Source organism: Triturus cristatus, chromosome 3_2 (assembly GCF_964204655.1).
Source record: "Triturus cristatus chromosome 3_2, aTriCri1.1, whole genome shotgun sequence".
Lineage (NCBI taxonomy): Eukaryota > Metazoa > Chordata > Amphibia > Caudata > Salamandridae > Triturus > Triturus cristatus.
Genome location: NC_140584.1, coordinates 773673096 through 773695782, shown reverse-complemented (window position 1 = coordinate 773695782; position 22687 = coordinate 773673096). Strand labels below are relative to the sequence as shown.

At 48.4% G+C, this 22687-nt stretch overlaps 1 protein-coding gene across 2 annotated transcripts in view; it reads right to left on the bottom strand.

Annotated features, from left to right (window-relative positions):
• Nucleotides 1-22687, bottom strand: part of IDH1 (isocitrate dehydrogenase (NADP(+)) 1) — a 310669-nt gene that overhangs the window by 203270 nt on the left and 84712 nt on the right. For both annotated transcript variants that reach the window (XM_085648837.1, XM_085648838.1), the window contains one exon: nucleotides 5448-5567. In XM_085648837.1, coding sequence (XP_085504963.1) covers nucleotides 5448-5566 — 119 coding nt within the window. In that variant the 5' untranslated portion in view covers nucleotide 5567. The remainder of the gene's footprint in view (nucleotides 1-5447; nucleotides 5568-22687) is intronic.

Here is a 22687-nt window from a genome sequence, read left to right as displayed (position 1 = left end):
CCCAGCCTTACTGAAGACACTCCAAAACCGCAGTAGTATAATTGGCACGATTCTGAGATGGTTCAAGTCTTATCTTCAACATCACTCACACCAAATAAAAATTGACATCTCTCGAAGCCTGCCCTAGTAGCCCAAGGAGTACCTAAAGCTTCCATCCTCTAACCAGCCCCATTTCATATCTTCATGGAACCCCTCACAACTATCCTTAACCAAGCTGGTATCAAATATCACCTATATGCTGATTTTTTTTTTTTAATGAATGTTTTTTATTGATTTCAATAAAGTAACATCAAGAACTTTTGCATGATGATTCAATGTGGCATTGTCATTATAGAATAGCAATACATTGAAATGGCAGTGGTGAGGATAGAAGGAAAAACACTCATTTAGGAGACATAGAAGTCCACGTTACATGCTGGCCTGCCGCTTTACTCCGCAGCGCAGCATAGCTAAAATAACAGTCAATTAGATCAGGATTATCAAATGATGAATCAACCATCGTTCCCCAAAATTCTTTACCACGTGAGTTACATACAACTGCAAGATAAGTTTGAACCTGAACAAAAGGAACACAGGAAAAAGGGAGACGTGTGGGGGATATAAAAGAAATGGGAGGAAGAGAATGAAGGATAAGAAAAGGAAATGAAAACTGATCTCTTCATGGAATCGCAGTCGCTGGTGTGTCTGGCAAATAAGTGTAGCAATGAGTAACATATGTGGTTGCAGAGACGACTTAGGTCATGCACTAATATATATGCCAAGGGTAAGGGGGGGTTGCTGGTGCAGGGGCCGGGTGAAGAAAGAGAGCGATGGGAGGAGGGACGAACAGTTGGAACGAGTCTAGAAGGGAGGAGGATGTACAGATAATTTAGTCTCAATCACGGTCAAATACTCCCGCCATTGCATAGGGATCTGTCGCAGGGGTGCTGACGCACGGGCCATAGTCTCTAGCTCATTTGTGTGCTCAGAGACCAATGCCTTACGAAGATCATACATCCATGCATTGACATTCAGGCACCCCAAATTATGGGAGCTACGTCTCGTGACTCCCAATAAAAAGTGAAGGGGTTCCACCGCTACCCGCGTGCCCATTGCCCATTGCCTCTGCGAGTACAGTGGCTACCTCCGACCAGAATGTTTGAATAACATTACAATTCCATACTATGTGTGTGAATGCAGCTCCTTGATCATGACATCTTGGGCATATGTCTATGGCGGTAGGAAATATGCATGCCACTCTGTGGGGGGAGAGGTACGTGTGGTGCAAATAATTGAACTGGGTGTATTTTAGTCTGGAATTGGCCGAAATAATCTTCGGGTGGTTAAGGCATTGTGGCCACTGTTTGTCTGAAAGGCTGGTGGACAGTTCCCCATCCTAGTGCTCCCACAGCGCCGCCAATGCGGGCGGGTCGTCCAATCTGATGGAAGTGTATATGGCTGTTACGGCATGGCGGCCGCGGCTGTGTGTGAGCAGTGTTTGTAATAGATATGATGTGGTAGGTTCTGTCCGGTCATTATCCCACATTTGCCTGGATTGGGGCGTCAACAATGCATGCAGTAAAAAGGAACCCTGCGGCACTCCGTAAGTGTCTACCAAGTCTTCAAATGTTAGCAGTTGTGAGTCTGCGTACATGTCGCCCCATGTATCCAACCCACTCTCTCTCCACACCCCCAACTCATGTTGACTGTGGCAGGAGTACGGGCCGGGAAGGAGCTCTAGAGGCAGGCTGGGAGCGTAAGGCCCCGGGCGGGTCCTGAGCATCACATATCTGGACCAGTGCCATCTAGCAGCTGTCATAAATATGTTGCCTCGCCACTCTAGCCCTCGAGCCTCCCCAAATCAGAGAGATCAGTAACGATACCAGCTCCCGAACGATTCTCAAAGGTAGATGGTAGAGAAGTATATAAAAGAAATACAGTAGGTGGGGCAGGATTAACATCTTTGAAATGGCCAATCGGCCCATAGGGGACAAGGCAAACGGGAGAGTCGATCGGGCACGTGCTATTGCCCGGCCAAGGTTCCCATCCATGGTGTCCGTCCCCAGAAGAGAAATCTGGACCCCCCAGGTATTTAAAAGTATCAAAAGCCCATGTCAACGGTGACACTGGTGCCATTAGCCTTTGTGCCGGGGTCATTGGTGTCATTGGGAACACTAATGACTTTGTCCAGTTAACCTGAAGTCCGGAGACACTCACGTGCGTATTTAAAAGGTCCATGATTGATTGTAGTATTGCAGCCCTGCCACGCAGGTATATTAAGGCATCGTCCGCATATAATGACACAATGTGCCATCGTCGATCTACCTGTAGGCCCCAGTCCATAACTCGTTGTCGCAGTTTGCACACCAGTGGCTCCATGGCCAAGGTAAAAAGAATCGGTGACAAGGGGCAGCCCTGGCGTGTGCCCCTCGTTATCGAGAAGAGCGGCCTTTCTTTACCCTAGCCTGTGGTTTGAAGTACAGCAGTCGTATCCATCGCAAGAAATTGGGACCAATACCGAATCTCGCTAGTGTCGCCTCAAGATATGCCCAACAAGTGTTGAATGCCTTCTCTATACCTAAGGAGGCGATCCAGGGCGCATCCGCCTGACTCTGTGCCCAATCCAGCAATGTAAACAGCTGTCGCAAGTTCAGACCAGTATTGCGCCCAGGTATAAAGCCGTTTTGATCCTTGTGGACTAACAGGGGAACAACAGTGATCAGCCTATTTGCTAATGCTTTCCCAAGCACCTTATAGTGGACATTCGACAAAGGGCGATATGAGGCCAGTTGAAGAGGAACTCGGCCCGGCTTGGGTAGGACCACTAGCGTCGCTTCCCGTATAGTGGGTGGGAGTACGCCTGTCTCATATGCCTAAATGTACACCTTGGCCAGCCTAGGCGCCAATTGCGTGGAGAAAGTGGAATAGAATTCCGCTGGCCATCCTTCTGTCCCCGGCGTATTGCCCGATGTCAGTTGTCCAATTGCGTCCGTGATCTCGTTGAGCGCAATGGGGTCTTCCAGGGCATCGTAGTGAGCTGTCGTGACCTGCGGAAGTTGTATTTCCATTAAAACATCCTGAATGGAGGAGGGGTCCTGCATGTCCGGGGCAGCATATAGCGTTGTATAGTATTCATAAAACGATTGGTTATTGGCTTCTTGTGTGTTCACCAGTGTCCCAGCTGGCGTGTATATGGCAGAGATAGGGGGCTGAGCAGTATCCGATATCAGCAGGCACGCCAGTAACCTCCCTGACTTGTCCCCCTCCCTGTGTCTCCGTGCTAAGTACGTTTTATAATCTAGCGCACAGAGGTCATCCACCGTGCTTCTATACACCAGGCGAGCTTGGGCTAGCAAGAGGCCAGTCTGAGGATCAGTCGGGGTACACTGCTCACAGTTTTATATCATTAACTTGTGTGTGCGGAGTGCAGCGGTCAGTGTTTTGCGGTCACCGTATGTGGTCTTAATAGCATGTCCTCGGAGGACAGATTTAAAGGCATCCCACTCCACTCCTGTCGATGAGGCAGTGCCCTCATTGTTCGTGAAATAGGAGGTGAAAGAGGCTAGGAGGGCGGCTCGGTAGGAAGAATCAGTGAATACGGCACCAGGTAGGCGCGAGGTCGAGATCTCAGGGCACCGCTCGCCCCAGGCCAATTGTAACGGAGCGTGATCAGAAAGCGCAAGCGCTAAATAGTCAGCGTGTACTGCACTGCAGAGGGCGTTATCGGAGCAAAATACCGTGTCTATCCGAGTATGTAAGTCATGTAATGCCGAATAATGTGAATAGATGCGCATCTGGGGATACAGCCTGCGCCATACATTGTGAACCTGCATATTGGACACCCATTCCGACATGTGTTGTGATAGTTTAATAGATTGCACTCCTAGGAAAGGAGGGCGGGAACGGTCCAAGTCAAGGTCCCGCACTCCATTGAAATCACCACTCCAATACGTGGGGGCTGTTGGATCCGCCAGCAAGGAAGGTGTGAGTGTTTGTAAAAAGTTGGACTGCCCCATGTTCGGGGCGTATAGGGAGACCAGTGCCAGGGGAGACCCATTTAGAAGACCCTCCATGGTGACGAAGCGGCCCTGCGTGTCCACCCTGGAATGTGTACTTTGCAGCGGAGTCCCCGGTGCAACCCATATGAGCGCTCCATATCACCTATATGCTGATGACACACAACTCTACTACAGAATAAAATCACTCAGCTACATTCAACATCCTAATGCCACACTGACCAAGATTCAAACTTGGCTTAATACCAACCACCTTAAGCGGAACCCCACCAAGACTGAACTTCTACACCTCTCCTTCCAAGAATGGCTCAAAAACCTGGATGCACTAAACAGCACTATCTCACTGCCCAACGCTGCTAAATCCTTGGGTATCACCGTATACACAAACCTGTCAATTAAAGAACACATTGAAAATACTGCCAAGGGTGCACTCTATACACTAAAACATTTCAAACAAATCTAACCGTTTATCCCACCTGAAGATCTTAAGACAGTAGAACAATGCCTAGTCCTCTGATAACTTGGCAATGCCACCCCGACAGAAACTCCTAAAAGCCACCTTTAGCCCTTAACTACAATACTCAATGCGGCTGCCTGACTTATCACAGGAGCCAAACGGTTTGATCACATCTCTCCAGCTCTCAAAAGACTCATTTGACATCCCATCAAAGGAACGTGCATCTACAAGACAGCATGTATCACACACAAAGCCCTACATACTAAACCCCCCCAAATATCTAGAATCTAAATTATCATGAGCAAGAAAAAGCCGGGCTCTGAGAAGTTCCAACTCGCTCCTTCTCAAAAACCCCTAAACCTATTTTTTTTATTTTTTTATCCAGACACGCTCCTTCTCTGTAAATGTCCCCAAGATCTGGAACTCACTACCTGAGGACCTGCGCTGCACACCTTCCTTTTCTTGCTTCAAACGGGACCTCAAATCTCTGTTACTCAACAACTACTTCAACTAGATCATGTGATGACTTGCACCCCCCCAAAGTGCGGAAGTTCCCTGACAATTTGACTATGCTGACTCAAACTCTATCCTTCTTCTCCATTACCCAATTGCTTGATTGATATATATTACTGATCTCTCACTATGTTTACTTTAATTATCCTACATTTTTTCTATATGACCGACTGTGATTCCCATTTGGCTCTCGTCATGTACTTGTTGTGAACCTATTTCCTAAACATGTAAACCTGTTACCTTTGGGTCTAGCCAGCGATATATAAAACTCAAATAAATAAAGACAAAGGACACCAATTTAAAACATATATTCCACATTATCTGGGAATGCTTCTCTTGGATCTGCCCTTTCCCAGAAAACGATCATTTAAGTCGCAGGTCAGCAAACAAATGGCTTCAGATCTACTATCAGCGACTCCGCAAAGGTTCATTTCTTGACCATTTTATCTGAATCGAAGTGACTTCCATCAATTGCCATTTACCTGTGCAGGTCCAAGTCTACATAGGGAATGATGAGCTTCTCCTTAATAAGATCCCAAATCACTCTTGTCATCTCATCGCCCTGCATTTCAACCACTGATCCGCCACTAATCTTCTTCATCCTGAAACAATTAAGAATGCAACCAAATAAAGTTAAAAGCAGTTCCTCACCAGAATTTCTAAATGCATTAAAGAGAAGCTTGCTTTAGCAATGATTCGGGCAAAACCTTCAGCCAGTGATAGCTTTTCAATCAAATGCAGTTTGCTGCAGGCACCTGCAGTTTTGCTTTTCTCTTTCTCCATATGTTTTACCAGTCTCTTTTCGCTGAAAAGCTGGATCTGGCTGAAGATTTCAAGCATCACATAGGGCATTTAGCTGGTGCAGATTAAAGTCTGAGAACTCATTCGTGTGACATGATCTCAAGGGTGAAATTATTGCCATTTTATAAACTTGAAAAGGAACAAACCTGTATGAGAAGAAGCATTGGCTAGTTTGTTTCTAAGGAACAGTGTTGTGCTCAGCACTTTGTAAGAGCATCTTCCGAATCATTTCAAAATCAGTCATAAAAGTTGCAGTTTCGTCAATAAGAAACCTGCAGTTACTTGTAGGATGTCAAAAGCATAATCATGAAAACAAACCATTACACGGTCATTTGGAAATCAACCAGTACTGAGTGTTGTCAGAATGGTTTCCATTTATGAACAGTAAGCGAAAAAGCAGCTGCGGCATGATTCACGTGCTGCAATGTCACACCAGCGTAAAACTAAATTGATCACACCTTCGCGTTCGGTCAAACTGCCTCCCTAGATTTCCACAGAATCAAAGGAACTGAACAAAAGTCAAAAGCGTTATACAACAGGGTGGCAAGAGACCACGGGCACTTTTGATATAATTTATTGTAGCCTCACACACCTCTCCAGTTTGCTTGAGATGGATCGCCTCCTTCCTCTCCAACCAAACTCAACGAATCACACTACTCTCTTTAAGCTCTGAATACAAGAAGCTCGTCTGCAGAGCCCTTCAAGGCTCCAGCCACAGCTCAAGCCTGTTCAACGTGTAAATGGCACCCCTCGTCAGCATCATAAGAGCACACAGCATCAACATAATCTCCTACACCAACAACACTCTGTTCATCCTCTCCCTCACTGACACAAACACCACCAGAACTAACCACCTCCTGCAGGACCAATGTGGCCAACTGGATGAGAGAGAACAGCCTTAAACTCAACCCAAACAAAATGGACATCCTGATCTTCGGAAACAAGAGCTACTCATGGGACTCCTCCTGGTGGCCATCCAAACTAGGTCCTATGCCCACCCCAGAGACCACCCCAGAAACCTCAGCATCATCCTAGACAACAAGCTCACGATGAATAAACAGGTCTATGCTGTAACTGCACCTTGCTGCCTCATTCTCAGAATGTTTCGCAAGATTTTCAAATGACTCCCCAGGCACACAAGACGCATGGTCACCCAGGCCCTCATAACCAGCAGGTTCAACTAGGGCAATGTGCACTAAGCCGCATTTCCGACTTGCAAAGACTCTAGACCATCCAAAACACAGCCGCCAGAGTTATCCTTAACGTCCCCAGCCCAGAAGCCCTCACAACATCCCCAAACTCACTGAACTACACTGGCTACCCATCCAGAAACATTGCCAATTCAAGCTGGCCATCCATACCTACAAACTCCTCCACCGCACCGGACCAGCATACCTAAATGAACCTTTCAAACACCTACGATCTACCTCTTTCACCCTCGCACGGATCCCCCTTATCTGCAGAAGGAAGTCAGGATGGCACGCCTTCTCCTTCATTGCCGCTAAGAAATGCAATGAACTTGCTCAATACAGCAGGACAGCTTCTTCACTTCTCATCTTTTGCAAGAAGCTGAAGACCTGGCTGTTCAACTAGGAGCTCGGTCAATCCTACATTGCTGCTCCAGCGCTTGGGTACCCACATTGGTGATAAGCTGTGCAATACAACTCGACATAGCATAACACAAGAAGAGCTCATGAAGGCAAATAAGTGGTGATAGTCTGCCATATACAATGTTAAATTGCACATGGGTGACTCAATGCTACAGGACCTAGTGGTGGTAAGCACAGTTAAAGCAAAGATATAAAATAAAATACTGCCCTTAATGATAGAGGAGAATCAGTAAATAGAGGTGTATTAATACAAGGGGATGCACCCCTAAAATCACCAAGAAATTCTCTGCTTTGAAGCCTGCACCCAGACCTACAAAAAGCATAAGGGAAGCATAAGACAAATAATCCCTCTTAGAAGGGTTGGCAATATTTCCCAAGTATACGGTGACAAATTAGAAGAAAACAGGATTCAAGTGGTTTGAGGGGAAAATTCCATGAGGGAGAAATTAAGCTAGCAAATTTCTCAGGAACAAGGTGAGAGCACGACAAACAGGGCAATAGTGAGGACAATTACGGAAATCACAAGAGGGAAAACTTAGAGCATTTGATGAGTTTTATCAAAACCTATACTCAGCAGTCTTCTTACCCCCACAGTAGAAAGTGGTACATTTAGTCAGTGAATCTCCCTAAACTAACGGCATTTATAGAAGACCTGAGATTGATGCTAGAAGACCCAAAGCAATCTCTAGCAGGTCTTTTAACAGAGTTGACGAATTACTTTGAGGCATCAGCTTCAGGATTAATCTTCATAAAGCTGGTGGCTAAATATTAGTGGGAGATCCCAAGCTGCTAATATACTTACGGAACTGTTCCTCTTCCATTAGACAGTAAAAAGCTTGAACTACCGTGGAATTCAGTTAACCCATAATTTACGAAATTGTGCCCAAGAGAACTGTACACATTTATTATATTAGCTAAGAGTGGCGGTCTGATCATAGCATAACAATGAACCCGGCCTGGGAAGATGCATCATGGCCCTCAAAATGATGCTGCTTATTATATTACTTCTGGGCCCAGCCTCTGCCAGTGAAGCAAAGTATCCTTATGAAACTTCAGGAACTATGTAATAACGTCATGCACTAGAATCTGAAAGACTAGCTGCCCTGCTTACAAAGGTAAAAGTACCAAGACCCACTGGTAGACTTAAAGGGGCCAACGCCCCGGCTATATATGTCTTCACGCCAACGTTTTACAAGACTTCTGAGGCCCAGCTGATTCCATTTTTATTTGAGATCTAGAAGACCTGTTCAGCAATGGCGAGTCAGTACTGATGTCAGAGGCTGCTATATCAGGTATCTTAAACTGAGATAAGGACCCTACTCGTTGCAGTTCTTATAGCTCAACATCGCTTTTAAATATAGACCATTAATATTCACCAAAGCTCTAGCGAGCAGACTAGATGAAATATTGCTGGCCTTAGTCCAAATGGACTAAATAAAATGGATTTTATTTGGGGATGCTAAACAAGCAGGAATACAAAACGCCCTTTATTTAACATACATTGCGAGAAAGCCAGAGAGAGGCACAGTTCTATTACTAGGCGCTGAGCAGGCGTTTGACCTAGATTAGGAAATGTTTCTCAAACTGGATTCTTGCAGATGACCTGAGAGTGGCACTAGAAGACCTGAAGCAATCTCTAACTGGACTTTTGACAGAGTTGACAATTTACACTCAGGTATCAGCTTCAGGATTAATCTTCATAAAGCTGGGTGCTAAATATAAATGGGAGGTTCCAAGCTGATAATAAACTTCGGAACTGCACCCCTTCCGCTGCACAGCAGAAACCAGGAACTACCTGGGAATCCAGTTAACCCATAACTTACGAATGTGCGCCCATGAGAATTATATACATTTATTACATGAGCTAGGAGTGGCAGTCCGATTATAGCATGTCCTGGGAATGTGTATTGCGGCCCTGAAAATGATGCTGCTCATTATTTTACTTCTGGGCCCAGCTTCTGCCAGTGAAGCAGAGTATCCTTATTAAACTTCAGGAACAAAGTAATAACTTCATTTGGGCCAATAACCACCCAGACTAGACAGTAAACAAAACCTAAACACCCACGGTAGGGAGACTTGGGAGTCCTATACATATTACTTTAGGTTCCACAAACAGTGGGGACAGTATATGTATATAATGCCGGTCGCATTGAACAAGCTAACAACTTGGGACCAGCTAATGTGCGGGGTACAACTGAAAACCCATCAGTCACTCTTCACCCTGTTATTCGGCAGAGAGAATTTTGCCCCAGAGACAAACCAGGTCCAATTCTGTGGTCAGCGGAAGGGAGGCTGCTTTACATCAAGAGACCTTTATCAGAGGGAAGAGATTAGAACCTTTGAGGAGAGGAAGTAAAATAAAATGTACAGCATTCCTTAAAGTGGGTGTTTTCATTATACGCCCTAAGGTGAGGGATAGAGCGATGAGAAGCCTCACTGAATTTTGGGGTTTCCCACAAAAACTCTCTAATACACAGGACCTGATTCCAAAACTGTACTCCAACCTCACCACTAGGTTTGCATGCCAGAAACAATGGTAGAAAAGAGCTAGGTATCACAGAAACGATGGAAGCACATCTTTGCCTGGTCAAACAATTTTACCAGACATGCAAAGAGAAAAAGTATAAATACTCTATAGTTCGAATTACACACTGTAGTGGTTACAAATAATGGATTATATCAAATTAGAGGAGTGCTGGAGAGTGTGTGGGATCCTCGGATCGCTTCCACATATCCATTGGAACCATACGAGATTAGAGAGACACTGGATAGACTTAATAAACAGTACAAGAGAGATAACTGGGAATGAAATGGAGAAAAGTCCCATAGCAATAACTCTAGGACGCCCAACACCAAAAATGTACATGACACGTTGCAGTTTTTGCAAGACTATCTCACAGCTTCTATGCGTAGCAAAAATAAGTCATTTTTGTCCCTCCCTTGGCTGTAAGGGTGTTACAAACATCTGAAATGTGGATACAGAGGCTCTGGACATTTAATTGGTTAAGAGAAATTTGCATACAGTGTCCTAGACAGAGATCAGATAGTTCACAGGATATTGACCCAAGTGTTGATTACCTCAATTACAACTTTAGGTGCCTAGCCTGGCATAAAAAGCTTAGGATATTGAGATTAATGGACCCCAATATAAACCTATTGACATAGGATCGAACTGATCTAATCTTTGGAGTGTTATGAGACATTACCTGGCCGGATACAGTCATCAATGATGGGATTGGGTTGTGTGGGTTGGGTTGGGATAGTGGTGGTGGGGCTAGACTGGGTGTATAGAGAGATGTGGAGTGAGAAAGGAATGTTTGTCGTGTTCAAGTTTAGTGGCTACCGCCACCTAATGCATAATGTATTCTAATCTCAATATAAACTACTGAAAAGTAAACTGTAGCTGGACAATTATCAACAAGGAAATATCTTTCACTTCTCCCATGTTGTTTATGATGTCACTTGGGGTGTTCGGTGCAGAAAACAATGCATTGCTTTATCTTTATTCATTTTTTCAAGAGTGCAAATGCATGCAATGGGTAAAAGCAGTGTGAAGTGATAACAGACTCGAGGTTACTGGTGTCTCAACTATATTAGTAGCCCCTTATTGGCGACATTTATATTTAACAATCGAATCCCTGTTAGAATAGTAACTGCATTCACTCCAAACAAAAATATCACAGGTACAGCTTGCATGTGCTTGTTGTTTACGCATTCCCCTCCAATAAGACTGCACGCATTCCCTACAAGGTGGGTGTCCTTCTAACATAACTCAATTGGGTTTAAGTACCTGAGCATTTCCTTATTTCCTAGGTTTCCTGACACTATTTATATTACAGGATATCCCAATGATTCTCTCAACATTGCATTAATTTGCAAACCAGCTGGACCGCCCTCAAACACCTCAACAAAACACCCCAAACCACATTCCTGTGTATATATATATATATATATATATGTATATATATATATATATATGTTAGACCTGTCAGCCCTTTGGGTGGTCCCTCCTCATCATTATTTATTTTGTCCCACTTTTGCCTCAAACCCTGTTTGAATTTTTCCTTTTTGGGAACCACCAGACTTTTTAGTGTTGCTACAGATTCAGGGAGCCATTTTAGCTACCCCTGAAACTTCTGTCTGAGGGCCTGAAGCACAAAATGGTGGCCTCCTGTGACATCACCAGCATCCACTGGAACCTACCAGCACCTTCCAGAACCTTCCAGGAGATTCCAGAACTGTGTGACAGTTGGAAACCGTTTAGAATGTTGGGAGGATAAGAGAGGCAGTTGGCAGTTGGAGCTGGCAGTTGGCACCTGACTGGTGAAGAGAGAGGAGCACAACAGTGAAGGAGGAAGGAGTGAAGCAGCAGGGGTGGAAACTTGTGCCTGGAGTGGGGTCCATAAACCCACCCTTGATACTTGTCCCTACTGATGGATCCCAGCCTATAGCCCTGTGTGGGAAGAAGTCAGAAGAAAACCATCCTAAGGACCTGGACAGCAGGAACAGGCCTTAGAAACAAGAAGACAGCAAGATTCTGACCTGAGAACTGGTTTCCCTGGAGCCTGGCGTCGAGTAGCCGAAGACCTGGAGCCCGAGGTGGAGAAGCGGCGCTGACTGAGGTAGCAGACGTCGTACCCGGAGCCGCCTGAGGTCGTAAGAGGGCGCCGGCGGAGGTCGAGAGGAATACCAAGGGTCGAGAAGGAGGTGAAACCGAGGTCGAGCGAGCGGCGTCATCGGAAGGGTGAAGTCCGCCCTCCGGAGTCGTCGGAGACCGAGGTAGAGGAGCACCGGAGGTCGGGAGTGAGGATCGCACTCCGGAGTCGCCCGGAACCTGTGAGGAGGAACACCGGAGGTCGGGGGTGAGGATCGCACCCCGGAGTCGCCGGAAGTCGACATCGAGGCCAGGCCGGCCGACGTCATCGGAGCCGAGTGCGCCATCGGACCGGAGCCGCCCGAAGTCGACATCGTGTGCAGACTGCCCGACGCCGTCGAATCGAAGGTAGAGGTTGAACCGAGGCCACCGACATCGGACCGGAACCGCCTGCCGGCGTCGTCAAAGAACTGACATTGTGCCGAGGCCGCCGAGACCGAACCGGAACCGCCTCACGGCGTCGACACGACTCCAGCGGCGTCGGAACATCAGAAAAGGGCAGTAAGTGGAGTAGAGGGCGCCTAAGGCCCTGTGGAGACCTGAGAGACTACTCTAAGGGGCTAGGGAGGTGCTGAAACCCACCTGACTGTGCCTGGGGTGAACTGGGACTATCCTAGAGAGGTTCTGTGGAAAGGGAAGCCAGGGCATTGGAATTCCCCCCTTTGATCTACCTCAGTTTAGGCCTCAGCCTTTGCCTCAGCCAGGGAGTAGCCCCCCCTCAAGCCTTCCACACCCTACAAGCTGTGCCTGGGCCAAATCAGCCCTTAAGGATTGAAGTGCCATCTGATTCACAAAGTGTACTGTATACTTCTAAATATTTATTGGGGATACTGTATTTATTAAGTTCTTATCTATTTATTGCTGCACTGAATTTATAGGTCCACAGGACTTGTTGGTGTACAGTATTTATTGGGACGGTATTTATTAGTACAGTATTTATTCCCTCAAAGTATTTAATTGTCTGTATATATTGCACTTGTATTTATGCCCTGTTATTTATAATCACCCCTATTTATTTCAGCAAACAGCAAATATTTATTTGACCTGCTCTATTTAAAATGTATATACTGTGATTGTTATTTATTTCCCCAATCAGCAACTAAGAGAAGAAAGATAAAGAAACATATTTTCATAATTTTTACGGTGTAGAGTCGTTTTTGGAACGGATGCACGCATGGTTATTGTATGGGTATATTGTATGCTTAGCACTGCGCCTGTTTCCTGACCACTCGAGCCAAGCTACCCCATTGTGTCGGGAAGGTCCACCACCACCCTGCGGAGTGGGAGTGGGCAGTTTCCAACATAAATTGGTGTTCAGTGGTGGGATAGAGCTGTGCCTACATATACTCAACAATAACTGTGGGTAGTCCATAGGCCTACACCGGGAGTTTTCTCAAAGCGGCCTTCCTAATTGTGGGTTTTTGTTTTTTCCAAATTTACTCTGGTGGTGGGAGGAGGTATTACTAAAGGTACCCCCCTGCATAGTTACTGCACAAAACCCTGTCCTCTAACCTGAGTGGGCAAGATGGAGTTTGTTCTTGAAAATCTAGACACGTACACTGTGGCCCAACTCAGGGAGTTTTGCCAGCGAGAGGGGGTGTACTGTCCCCCAGGAGCAAAGAAGGGTGCACTCCAAACCAGCTTAAGGGCTTGGGGGGAGGCACGCAGGGAAAGCAAGGCTGAGGAGGAAGACAGGGATGGAGAGCCTGACCCCGAGGGGGCTGAGATGTACCAACCTGAGGTGGGGAACCTGTCAGCAGGGCCCAGAACCATTTCTAGGGGGGGCAGCCGTGCCTCTAGCGGTGGCTTGTCTGAAGTGGAGCTAACGGACCGGAGGGAGAAAAGACAGCTCACATGGGACTTAGCAAGGCTGGAAAAGGAGAAAGAGGAGCAGAGGATGGCCCATGAATTGCGACTGAAAGAAATAGATCTTCAGATTTTGAGAATCGGGGCACAACCTGTTCCTAATGGTGGCAGCCAAAACCAAGAGTCCACCAGGGAATCCAAACCTTACCTGCCAAAGGACATTGTAGCGAGCTATGGGGCGGGTGACGACATCGCCAAGTGGCTAGCAGCCTATGAGGTCTCATTGAGGGCCCATGGGGTTCCAGCGAAGTATTGGGGAGGGGGATTGTATAAGTACATGCCTCCAGCTGGTAGGGATGCTTTATTGGCCCTCGAAGAGGAGGAGCAAACCCACTACCCCACCATGAAACTGGCGCTCATCAGAAAGTTTGGACTAACTCCGGAAAGGTACAGACAGAAGTTCAGGGGTAGTCACAAACTGGGCACACAGAATTGGGTGGACTTCCTGGACTATGCAAAGAAGGCACTGGAAGGTTGGATTCAAGGCAGTGAAGTAAGGAACTACGAGGAGCTGTTTGACCTAGTATTGAAGGAACACCTACTCGAGAAATGTTTCCCTGAACTGCGGCAACACCTGGTGGATAGCAAGCTGACCAGTCCCCGGAAGCTTGCTGAGGAGGCGGACATTTGGGCTAGTACCCGGGTGTCCACAAGGGGGACTGGAGGGGATACTCAAAAGGCCGGACAGGGCGCCCCCCAGAAGAAAGAGGGAGGGGAAAAGAAAAAGGAGTTCTCCAAAGGCCCCCAAAATAACTTCCAAGGGAAGGGAACAGGATTCACCTCTAAGGCTAACCCCCCCAGAAACCCTAATCCTGGCCAGAGTCAGCAGCCAAGGGTTGTCCATTGCTATGAGTGCGGTGGCGTTGGACACTATAAAGGAGATCCGAAGTGTCAGAAACGATCACCCCCTCCCACTGGAGGAAAGCCCCCCGGAGTAGCTAGTGTAGTGCTCGGGGAGGAGATGCCCTTAACTAAGGGAAGGGAGTGGGCGGGTGTCACTTTAGTGTCCCTGGGAGAACGGGAGATGGTTCCCAAGATCCAGGTGCCCGCAAATACCGCAAAGTATGGGCAGTGGATCACCATCAACGGCCAAAGAGGGGAGGCTCTGAGAGACACAGGAGCCAGTATGACTATGGTACGTAGCCAACTGGTGTCTCCAGAGCAAGTCATTCCCGATGTACTCCACCCAGCCGCGATGGCTGACGGCAGAACCGGCCACTATCCCGTGGCTGAGGTTCCCTTTGAATGGGGGGGGGTTGCAGGTTCACTTCGAGTTGCCGTAAGCCCTGCCGTGCCAGTCGATTGTCTGCTGGGCAATGACATGGAGCACAACGCTTGGAAGGAGGTGGAATACCGGACTCACACCGAGATGCTGGGTACACCTGACTGGGCCTGTGTTAGCACAAGGTCCGTGACTACCCGAAGAGGGAGTTCATTCCGGCTGGAGCCTGGAACAAAGGCCCAGCCAGCTGCCAGTCAAGGGAAGAACCGAGGACAGGAGGAGCCTGCCTCGGCGTCTCCACCCCGTAGGACGGATAGGCCACCGGAGGTGGTGGACCAGGAGTCTGCGGAGGGGGACGTTACCAACCTGGAGGACTTACCCATCCCGGCCGAGTGGCACGTGGAGGGAGGCCCGTCCAGGGAGGAATTCTGCCAGGGCCAGAGGGAGTGCCCTACCCTTGAGGGGCTGAGGCGACAGGCCGAAGCCCAGGCAGCAGGGAACGTTGAAGGGAACTACAGTGTTTACTGGGAGGATGGCCTCCTCTACAGTGAACCCAAGGCACCCCTACACGGATCGTCACGAGCCTTGGTAGTTCCTCAACGTTATCGAGCCTTCCTTTTAGAGTTGGCTCATGAGATACCCTTGGCAGGACACCTGGGGCAAGACAAGACCTTCGCCCGTCTTGTCCCACACTTTTATTGGCCTCAGATGAAAGTGTCGTCCGATACCTACTGCCGGACATGTGTGTCTTGCCAAGCCAGTGGGAAAACAGGGGTGAAGCTGAAAGCTCCCCTGGAACCACTTCCTGTCGTTAGCACCCCCTTTGAAAGGGTGGGCATCGACATTGTGGGTCCATTAGATCCACCGACTACAGCTGGTCACAGGTTTATCCTGGTTCTGGTGGATCATGCCACACGGTACCCAGAGGCAATACCTCTGAGGACCATAACAGCACCTGTTGTGGCTAGGGCCCTGATGGGAATCTTTACCCGAGTGGGTTTTCCCAAGGAAGTTGTGTCCGACAGGGGGACCAACTTCATGTCAGCGTATATGCGGGCAATGTGGAAGGAGTGTGGAGTGACCTACCGGTTCACAACTCCTTACCACCCCCAGACCAATGGTCTGGTGGAGAGGTTTAATAAAACCTTGAAAGGCATGATCAGAAGTCTGCCTGAAAGCCTGCGGAGGAAATGGGACGTCCTCCTACCCTGTTTACTTTTTTCCTACAGGGAAGTGCCACAGAAGGGAGTGGGCTTCAGCCCCTTCGAGCTTCTGTATGGGCACCCTGTACGCGGACCTCTTAACCTGGTGAGAGACGGATGGGAAAGAACTCCCAGAAAGCTCCCCCAGGATGTGGTGAGCTACATGCTGGCCTTCCGGAGCCAAATGGCTAAGTTGTGGAAGCAAGCTTCTGACAACTTGGAAGCCAGCCAAGCAGTAATGAAGGCGTGGTATGACCACAACGCTCACCCGGTGGAGTTGGAGCCTGGCCAGAAGGTGTGGGTGATCGAACCTGGAGAGCTTAGTGCCCTCCAGGATCGCTGGTCAGGACCCTTTGAGGTGTTGGAGAAGAAGGGTAAGGCTACCTACTTGGTGGACCTGAAGACCCCTCGTCAGCCCCTGCGGGTGCTGCATGCCAACCGCCTCAAACCCCACCACGAGAGGCCCGAAGTCATCTTGATGATGGTGACTGACGGAGGAGAGGACGTGGAAAGCGAGCCTCTCCCTGATCTGTTTGCGTCTCAAGAAAAGGATGGGTCGGTGGAGGGAGTGATTCTCTCCCCATCTCTAACTCCTGAACAGCAGGAGGACTGTCGCCAGGTCCTGGGGCAGTACTCTTCGTTGTTCTCCCTTGTCCCAGGTAGGACTCACCTGTGCGTCCATGACGTGGACACAGGAGACAGCCCACCTGTGAAGTCCAAGATCTACCGGATGTCAGACAAGGTGAAGGCCAGCATTCATAGTGAAGTCACTAAGATGCTGGAGCTAGGAGTGATTGAACCTTCTAGCAGCCCCTGGTCCAGTCCGGTGGTGTTAGTACCAAAAGCTGCACCGCCGGGTGCCCAACCAGAACTGAGGTTCTGTGTGGACTACCGGGGACTGAATTCAGTGACAAAGACTGATGCTCATCCGATCCCTAGGGCGGATGAATTAATTGACCGGCTGGGAGCTGCCCAATATCTAAGTACCTTTGACCTTACTTCAGGGTACTGGCAGATCTCTTTGACTAATGGAGCAAGGGAAAGGTCAGCCTTCTCCACGCCCAATGGCCACTACCAGTTCTGTGTGATGCCCTTTGGGCTCAAGAACGCACCTGCCACGTTTCAGCGCCTGGTAAACCAGATCCTCACCGGGATGGAGAGTTTCTCTGCTGCTTATCTGGATGACATAGCCGTCTTCAGTAACAGCTGGGAGGATCACTTGCGTCACCTGCAAGCTGTTCTCCAGGCCCTGAGACAAGCTGGATTGACGATCAAGGCCAGCAAGTGCCAGATCGGGCAGGGGTCGGTAGTGTACCTTGGACACTTGGTGGGTAGGGGAACGGTGCAGCCCCTCCAGGCGAAGATCGAGGCCATCATGGCCTGGGAACCCCCCAAGACACAGACTGAGGTCCGAGCATTTTTGGGCCTCACGGGATACTATCGCCGCTTCGTGAAGGGGTACGGTACCATCGTAGCCCCTCTCACGGAGCTCACGTCCAAGAAACAACCTCGACGGGTAGTCTGGACGGAGGCTTGTCAGCAAGCCTTTGAGAAATTGAAGAAAGCCATGTGCGAGGCCCCGGTCTTACGGGCCCCAGACTTTTCCAAGAAGTTCATTGTCCAGACAGATGCATCAGAACATGGCATTGGGGCAGTGTTATCGCAACTCAACGAAGAGGGTCTGGATCAACCCGTGGTCTTCCTATCCAGGAGACTACTTCCCAGGGAACAGAAGTGGAGTGCAATAGAGCGTGAAGCCTTTGCAGTGGTATGGGCTCTGAAGAAGTTGCGGCCATACCTGTTTGGCTCGCACTTCCTGGTTCAGACCGACCACAGACCCCTTCGTTGGCTGATGCAAATGAAGGGGGAGAATCCCAAGTTGTTGAGGTGGTCTATTTCCCTACAGGGGATGGACTTTCAGGTGGAACATCGGCCTGGAGTGGACCACGCCAATGCAGACGGTCTCTCAAGGTATTTCCGCCTTAGTGATGAGAACTCCCAAGGGGTTGGGTAGCTCTCCCCACTTTCAGCTGGGGGGGACGCGTGTTAGACCTGTCAGCCCTTTGGGTGGTCCCTCCTCATCATTATTTATTTTGTCCCACTTTTGCCTCAAACCCTGTTTGAATTTTTCCTTTTTGGGAACCACCAGACTTTTTAGTGTTGCTACAGATTCAGGGAGCCATTTTAGCTACCCCTGAAACTTCTGTCTGAGGGCCTGAAGCACAAAATGGTGGCCTCCTGTGACATCACCAGCATCCACTGGAACCTACCAGCACCTTCCAGAACCTTCCAGGAGATTCCAGAACTGTGTGACAGTTGGAAACCGTTTAGAATGTTGGGAGGATAAGAGAGGCAGTTGGCAGTTGGAGCTGGCAGTTGGCACCTGACTGGTGAAGAGAGAGGAGCACAACAGTGAAGGAGGAAGGAGTGAAGCAGCAGGGGTGGAAACTTGTGCCTGGAGTGGGGTCCATAAACCCACCCTTGATACTTGTCCCTACTGATGGATCCCAGCCTATAGCCCTGTGTGGGAAGAAGTCAGAAGAAAACCATCCTAAGGACCTGGACAGCAGGAACAGGCCTTAGAAACAAGAAGACAGCAAGATTCTGACCTGAGAACTGGTTTCCCTGGAGCCTGGCGTCGAGTAGCCGAAGACCTGGAGCCCGAGGTGGAGAAGCGGCGCTGACTGAGGTAGCAGACGTCGTACCCGGAGCCGCCTGAGGTCGTAAGAGGGCGCCGGCGGAGGTCGAGAGGAATACCAAGGGTCGAGAAGGAGGTGAAACCGAGGTCGAGCGAGCGGCGTCATCGGAAGGGTGAAGTCCGCCCTCCGGAGTCGTCGGAGACCGAGGTAGAGGAGCACCGGAGGTCGGGAGTGAGGATCGCACTCCGGAGTCGCCCGGAACCTGTGAGGAGGAACACCGGAGGTCGGGGGTGAGGATCGCACCCCGGAGTCGCCGGAAGTCGACATCGAGGCCAGGCCGGCCGACGTCATCGGAGCCGAGTGCGCCATCGGACCGGAGCCGCCCGAAGTCGACATCGTGTGGAGACTGCCCGACGCCGTCGAATCGAAGGTAGAGGTTGAACCGAGGCCACCGACATCGGACCGGAACCGCCTGCCGGCGTCGTCAAAGAACTGACATTGTGCCGAGGCCGCCGAGACCGAACCGGAACCGCCTCACGGCGTCGACACGACTCCAGCGGCGTCGGAACATCAGAAAAGGGCAGTAAGTGGAGTAGAGGGCGCCTAAGGCCCTGTGGAGACCTGAGAGACTACTCTAAGGGGCTAGGGAGGTGCTGAAACCCACCTGACTGTGCCTGGGGTGAACTGGGACTATCCTAGAGAGGTTCTGTGGAAAGGGAAGCCAGGGCATTGGAATTCCCCCCTTTGATCTACCTCAGTTTAGGCCTCAGCCTTTGCCTCAGCCAGGGAGTAGCCCCCCCTCAAGCCTTCCACACCCTACAAGCTGTGCCTGGGCCAAATCAGCCCTTAAGGATTGAAGTGCCATCTGATTCACAAAGTGTACTGTATACTTCTAAATATTTATTGGGGATACTGTATTTATTAAGTTCTTATCTATTTATTGCTGCACTGAATTTATAGGTCCACAGGACTTGTTGGTGTACAGTATTTATTGGGACGGTATTTATTAGTACAGTATTTATTCCCTCAAAGTATTTAATTGTCTGTATATATTGCACTTGTATTTATGCCCTGTTATTTATAATCACCCCTATTTATTTCAGCAAACAGCAAATATTTATTTGACCTGCTCTATTTAAAATGTATATACTGTGATTGTTATTTATTTCCCCAATCAGCAACTAAGAGAAGAAAGATAAAGAAACATATTTTCATAATTTTTACGGTGTAGAGTCGTTTTTGGAACGGATGCACGCATGGTTATTGTATGGGTATATTGTATGCTTAGCACTGCGCCTGTTTCCTGACCACTCGAGCCAAGCTACCCCATTGTGTCGGGAAGGTCCACCACCACCCTGCGGAGTGGGAGTGGGCAGTTTCCAACAATATATATATATATATTTATCTCCATCCTACTGGCGGTTGCCAGTAGGTAGTTATAGTTGGGACCAAGTTTCCATAGGAAGAGCATTTTTTGTTTTGCTTATAACTTTGGCGTCGTTTGCTGAATCTTCATGAAATTTTCCAAACTAATCTTTGGTTCATATCAGCTCCTATGTTGAAAGTTTGATTCGTCAAGGGAGGGGGCCGATAAAAAAGGGGGGTCCCAAAACGTGTTTTCTCCAAGCAATTTCCATAGCAAACTTTAGACAAGACTACAGGTCGAACGGAATTACACCAAATTTGGCAGGGAGAAGGGTCTTGGTCTAGAAAGCACGCTTTTGTTTATTTGGTGTAAATCCGTTCAGTGTTTTGGAGAAATATCGAAATTTGCAGATATCGCTATTTGGGAATTCTGCCATCTGATTGGCTGAGGCGTTACGATCACAAGCTTGATGCTTATTGGCTGCGAGCTGTTGCAACTAGGAAGTGTTGGCAGCCATTCTGTGATTCCGTTAAAACGAGTAAGGGTGAAAAAGGGGGAAAAGAGTAGGAAACAGGAGGATAGGAGCACTGTAACCTCTGTGGGGGAGTGTGAAGTGAAGTAGTCACTCCTACCGGACTGAAAGTGCGGTGTTGCTCAGCTGAGATGAGATGCTACTTCACTCGGGTATGAAACCGAGAGCCTAAACCGTGAGGTTATTGCTGTAAAGTTATGTGCTCTGGTCTTTGTAGCATACCTGTGCATGTAGTGTTAGTAGGCGTTTATACCATAAAGGGAGTGAGAAGCGAACTACGGACCTCTACCGTGCGTTTATACTATACCGGAAGTGGGAAGCGAAGTACTCACGCCTACCGGTGTGAAGACTCGGGGATCAAACCAAGCTGATTGCTGTAAAGTGATGGGCTCGGGCGCTGTAGCATACTGGCCGCTGTAGTATAACTGTGTAAGTAGTGTTAGTATGCGTTTATACTATACAGGGAGTGGGAAGCGAACTACTCACCCCTACTGGTCTGAAGACTCGTGGATGAAACCATGAGCTCATTGCTGTACAGTCATATGCACTGTGTAGTATTCCAATGCAAGTCATAATAGAATGTTAGTATGTAATGCTACTATTATGTAAGTATTTAATGTTTGAATGTAGGGCTGTCATGAGGTGAATCTTGGGGAGTTTGTACACTGTGCTGGAGAAGACGGTTGCCTTGCTGTCTGGTCCTGTTGGTGGCTGTTTAAGCTGTCTTTTTTTCCTGCAATAAATCGACTTATCGGATCCACTGCGGTCTTCCTCTTCACTACATAAATTTGGCGACGAGCGGGAGAAGGTAAAAAGAAGGCAGCACTCACCAAGATTTTGAGCTTGCTTGCATTCTGCTGAAGACCCGTTTTCTTGGTGAAGCTGTTTCTACTCATCCCAGGGTCGTCGGCTCATCGAACTATGTGATTCTACCTCTGGTAGGATATTTTTTGATTTTGGGCTTCCTCTGCTTCTTCACTACGCTCTGGTTGCTGTACTACACATGTGCAAGTAGTGTTAGTATGCGTTTATACTAATTCTGTAGTTATGCAGTAACCAATGCATCATGGCCCTATGGAGACCCACCTCCCAGGCGCAGCTCATACAATGTCCCGGGGTGTGCATCCGCGGGACATTTATGTTTGCTATTACAGGGTGGGAGCATGGCTTCCACCCTGTGATAGTAAATTCTTGTTTGCCTCGTTGAAGCGAGAGGAGGAAAACCTCGTATCGCTTCAATAAAGCACATCCGGATGGTAAAAATGGAGAGATAAAAAATTGAAGCGGTGTCTCACCCGTTCATTTAAAAGAGCCCACTGGTGGGTAATGTTCTGGGGCCAATCATATTATATTGCGGGGTCTCTGCAGCACTGGGGACCTTAATCTCACATGTAAATTAGGCGCTGGAGGGGCACAGAGACGTTTCACAGCCTAGGGGATCGACACCTCCCTGGGTATTGTTTACGAATTGTTCGGCGGATCGGCAACCTCCGGGGCTTTACTTAAATATGCAGGGTGGGCCTCGCCAGTCCTTGAAGCCTCGGTGGCCCTAGGCAGTGCCTTATTGGTTCTGTAATCACACGGGCAGTACTCATGGTGTTATAAAGTGATACACTCCTAGAACCCTTGCCGTTGTAGAATTACCCAGGCTTCATTTATGTAATAGTCTGTTGGTTTATATTTGGTAGGTGCACCGCAAAATTACAAATGTTTTCCCTCATAACCTCCTAGCAACCGCCGATTTTCAAAATAAACTACAGACAAGTGTTGTCAGAAAAAGAAGACCCATACACTCATTTATTTATTGGTAAAAAAAAAACTTTTATTAAA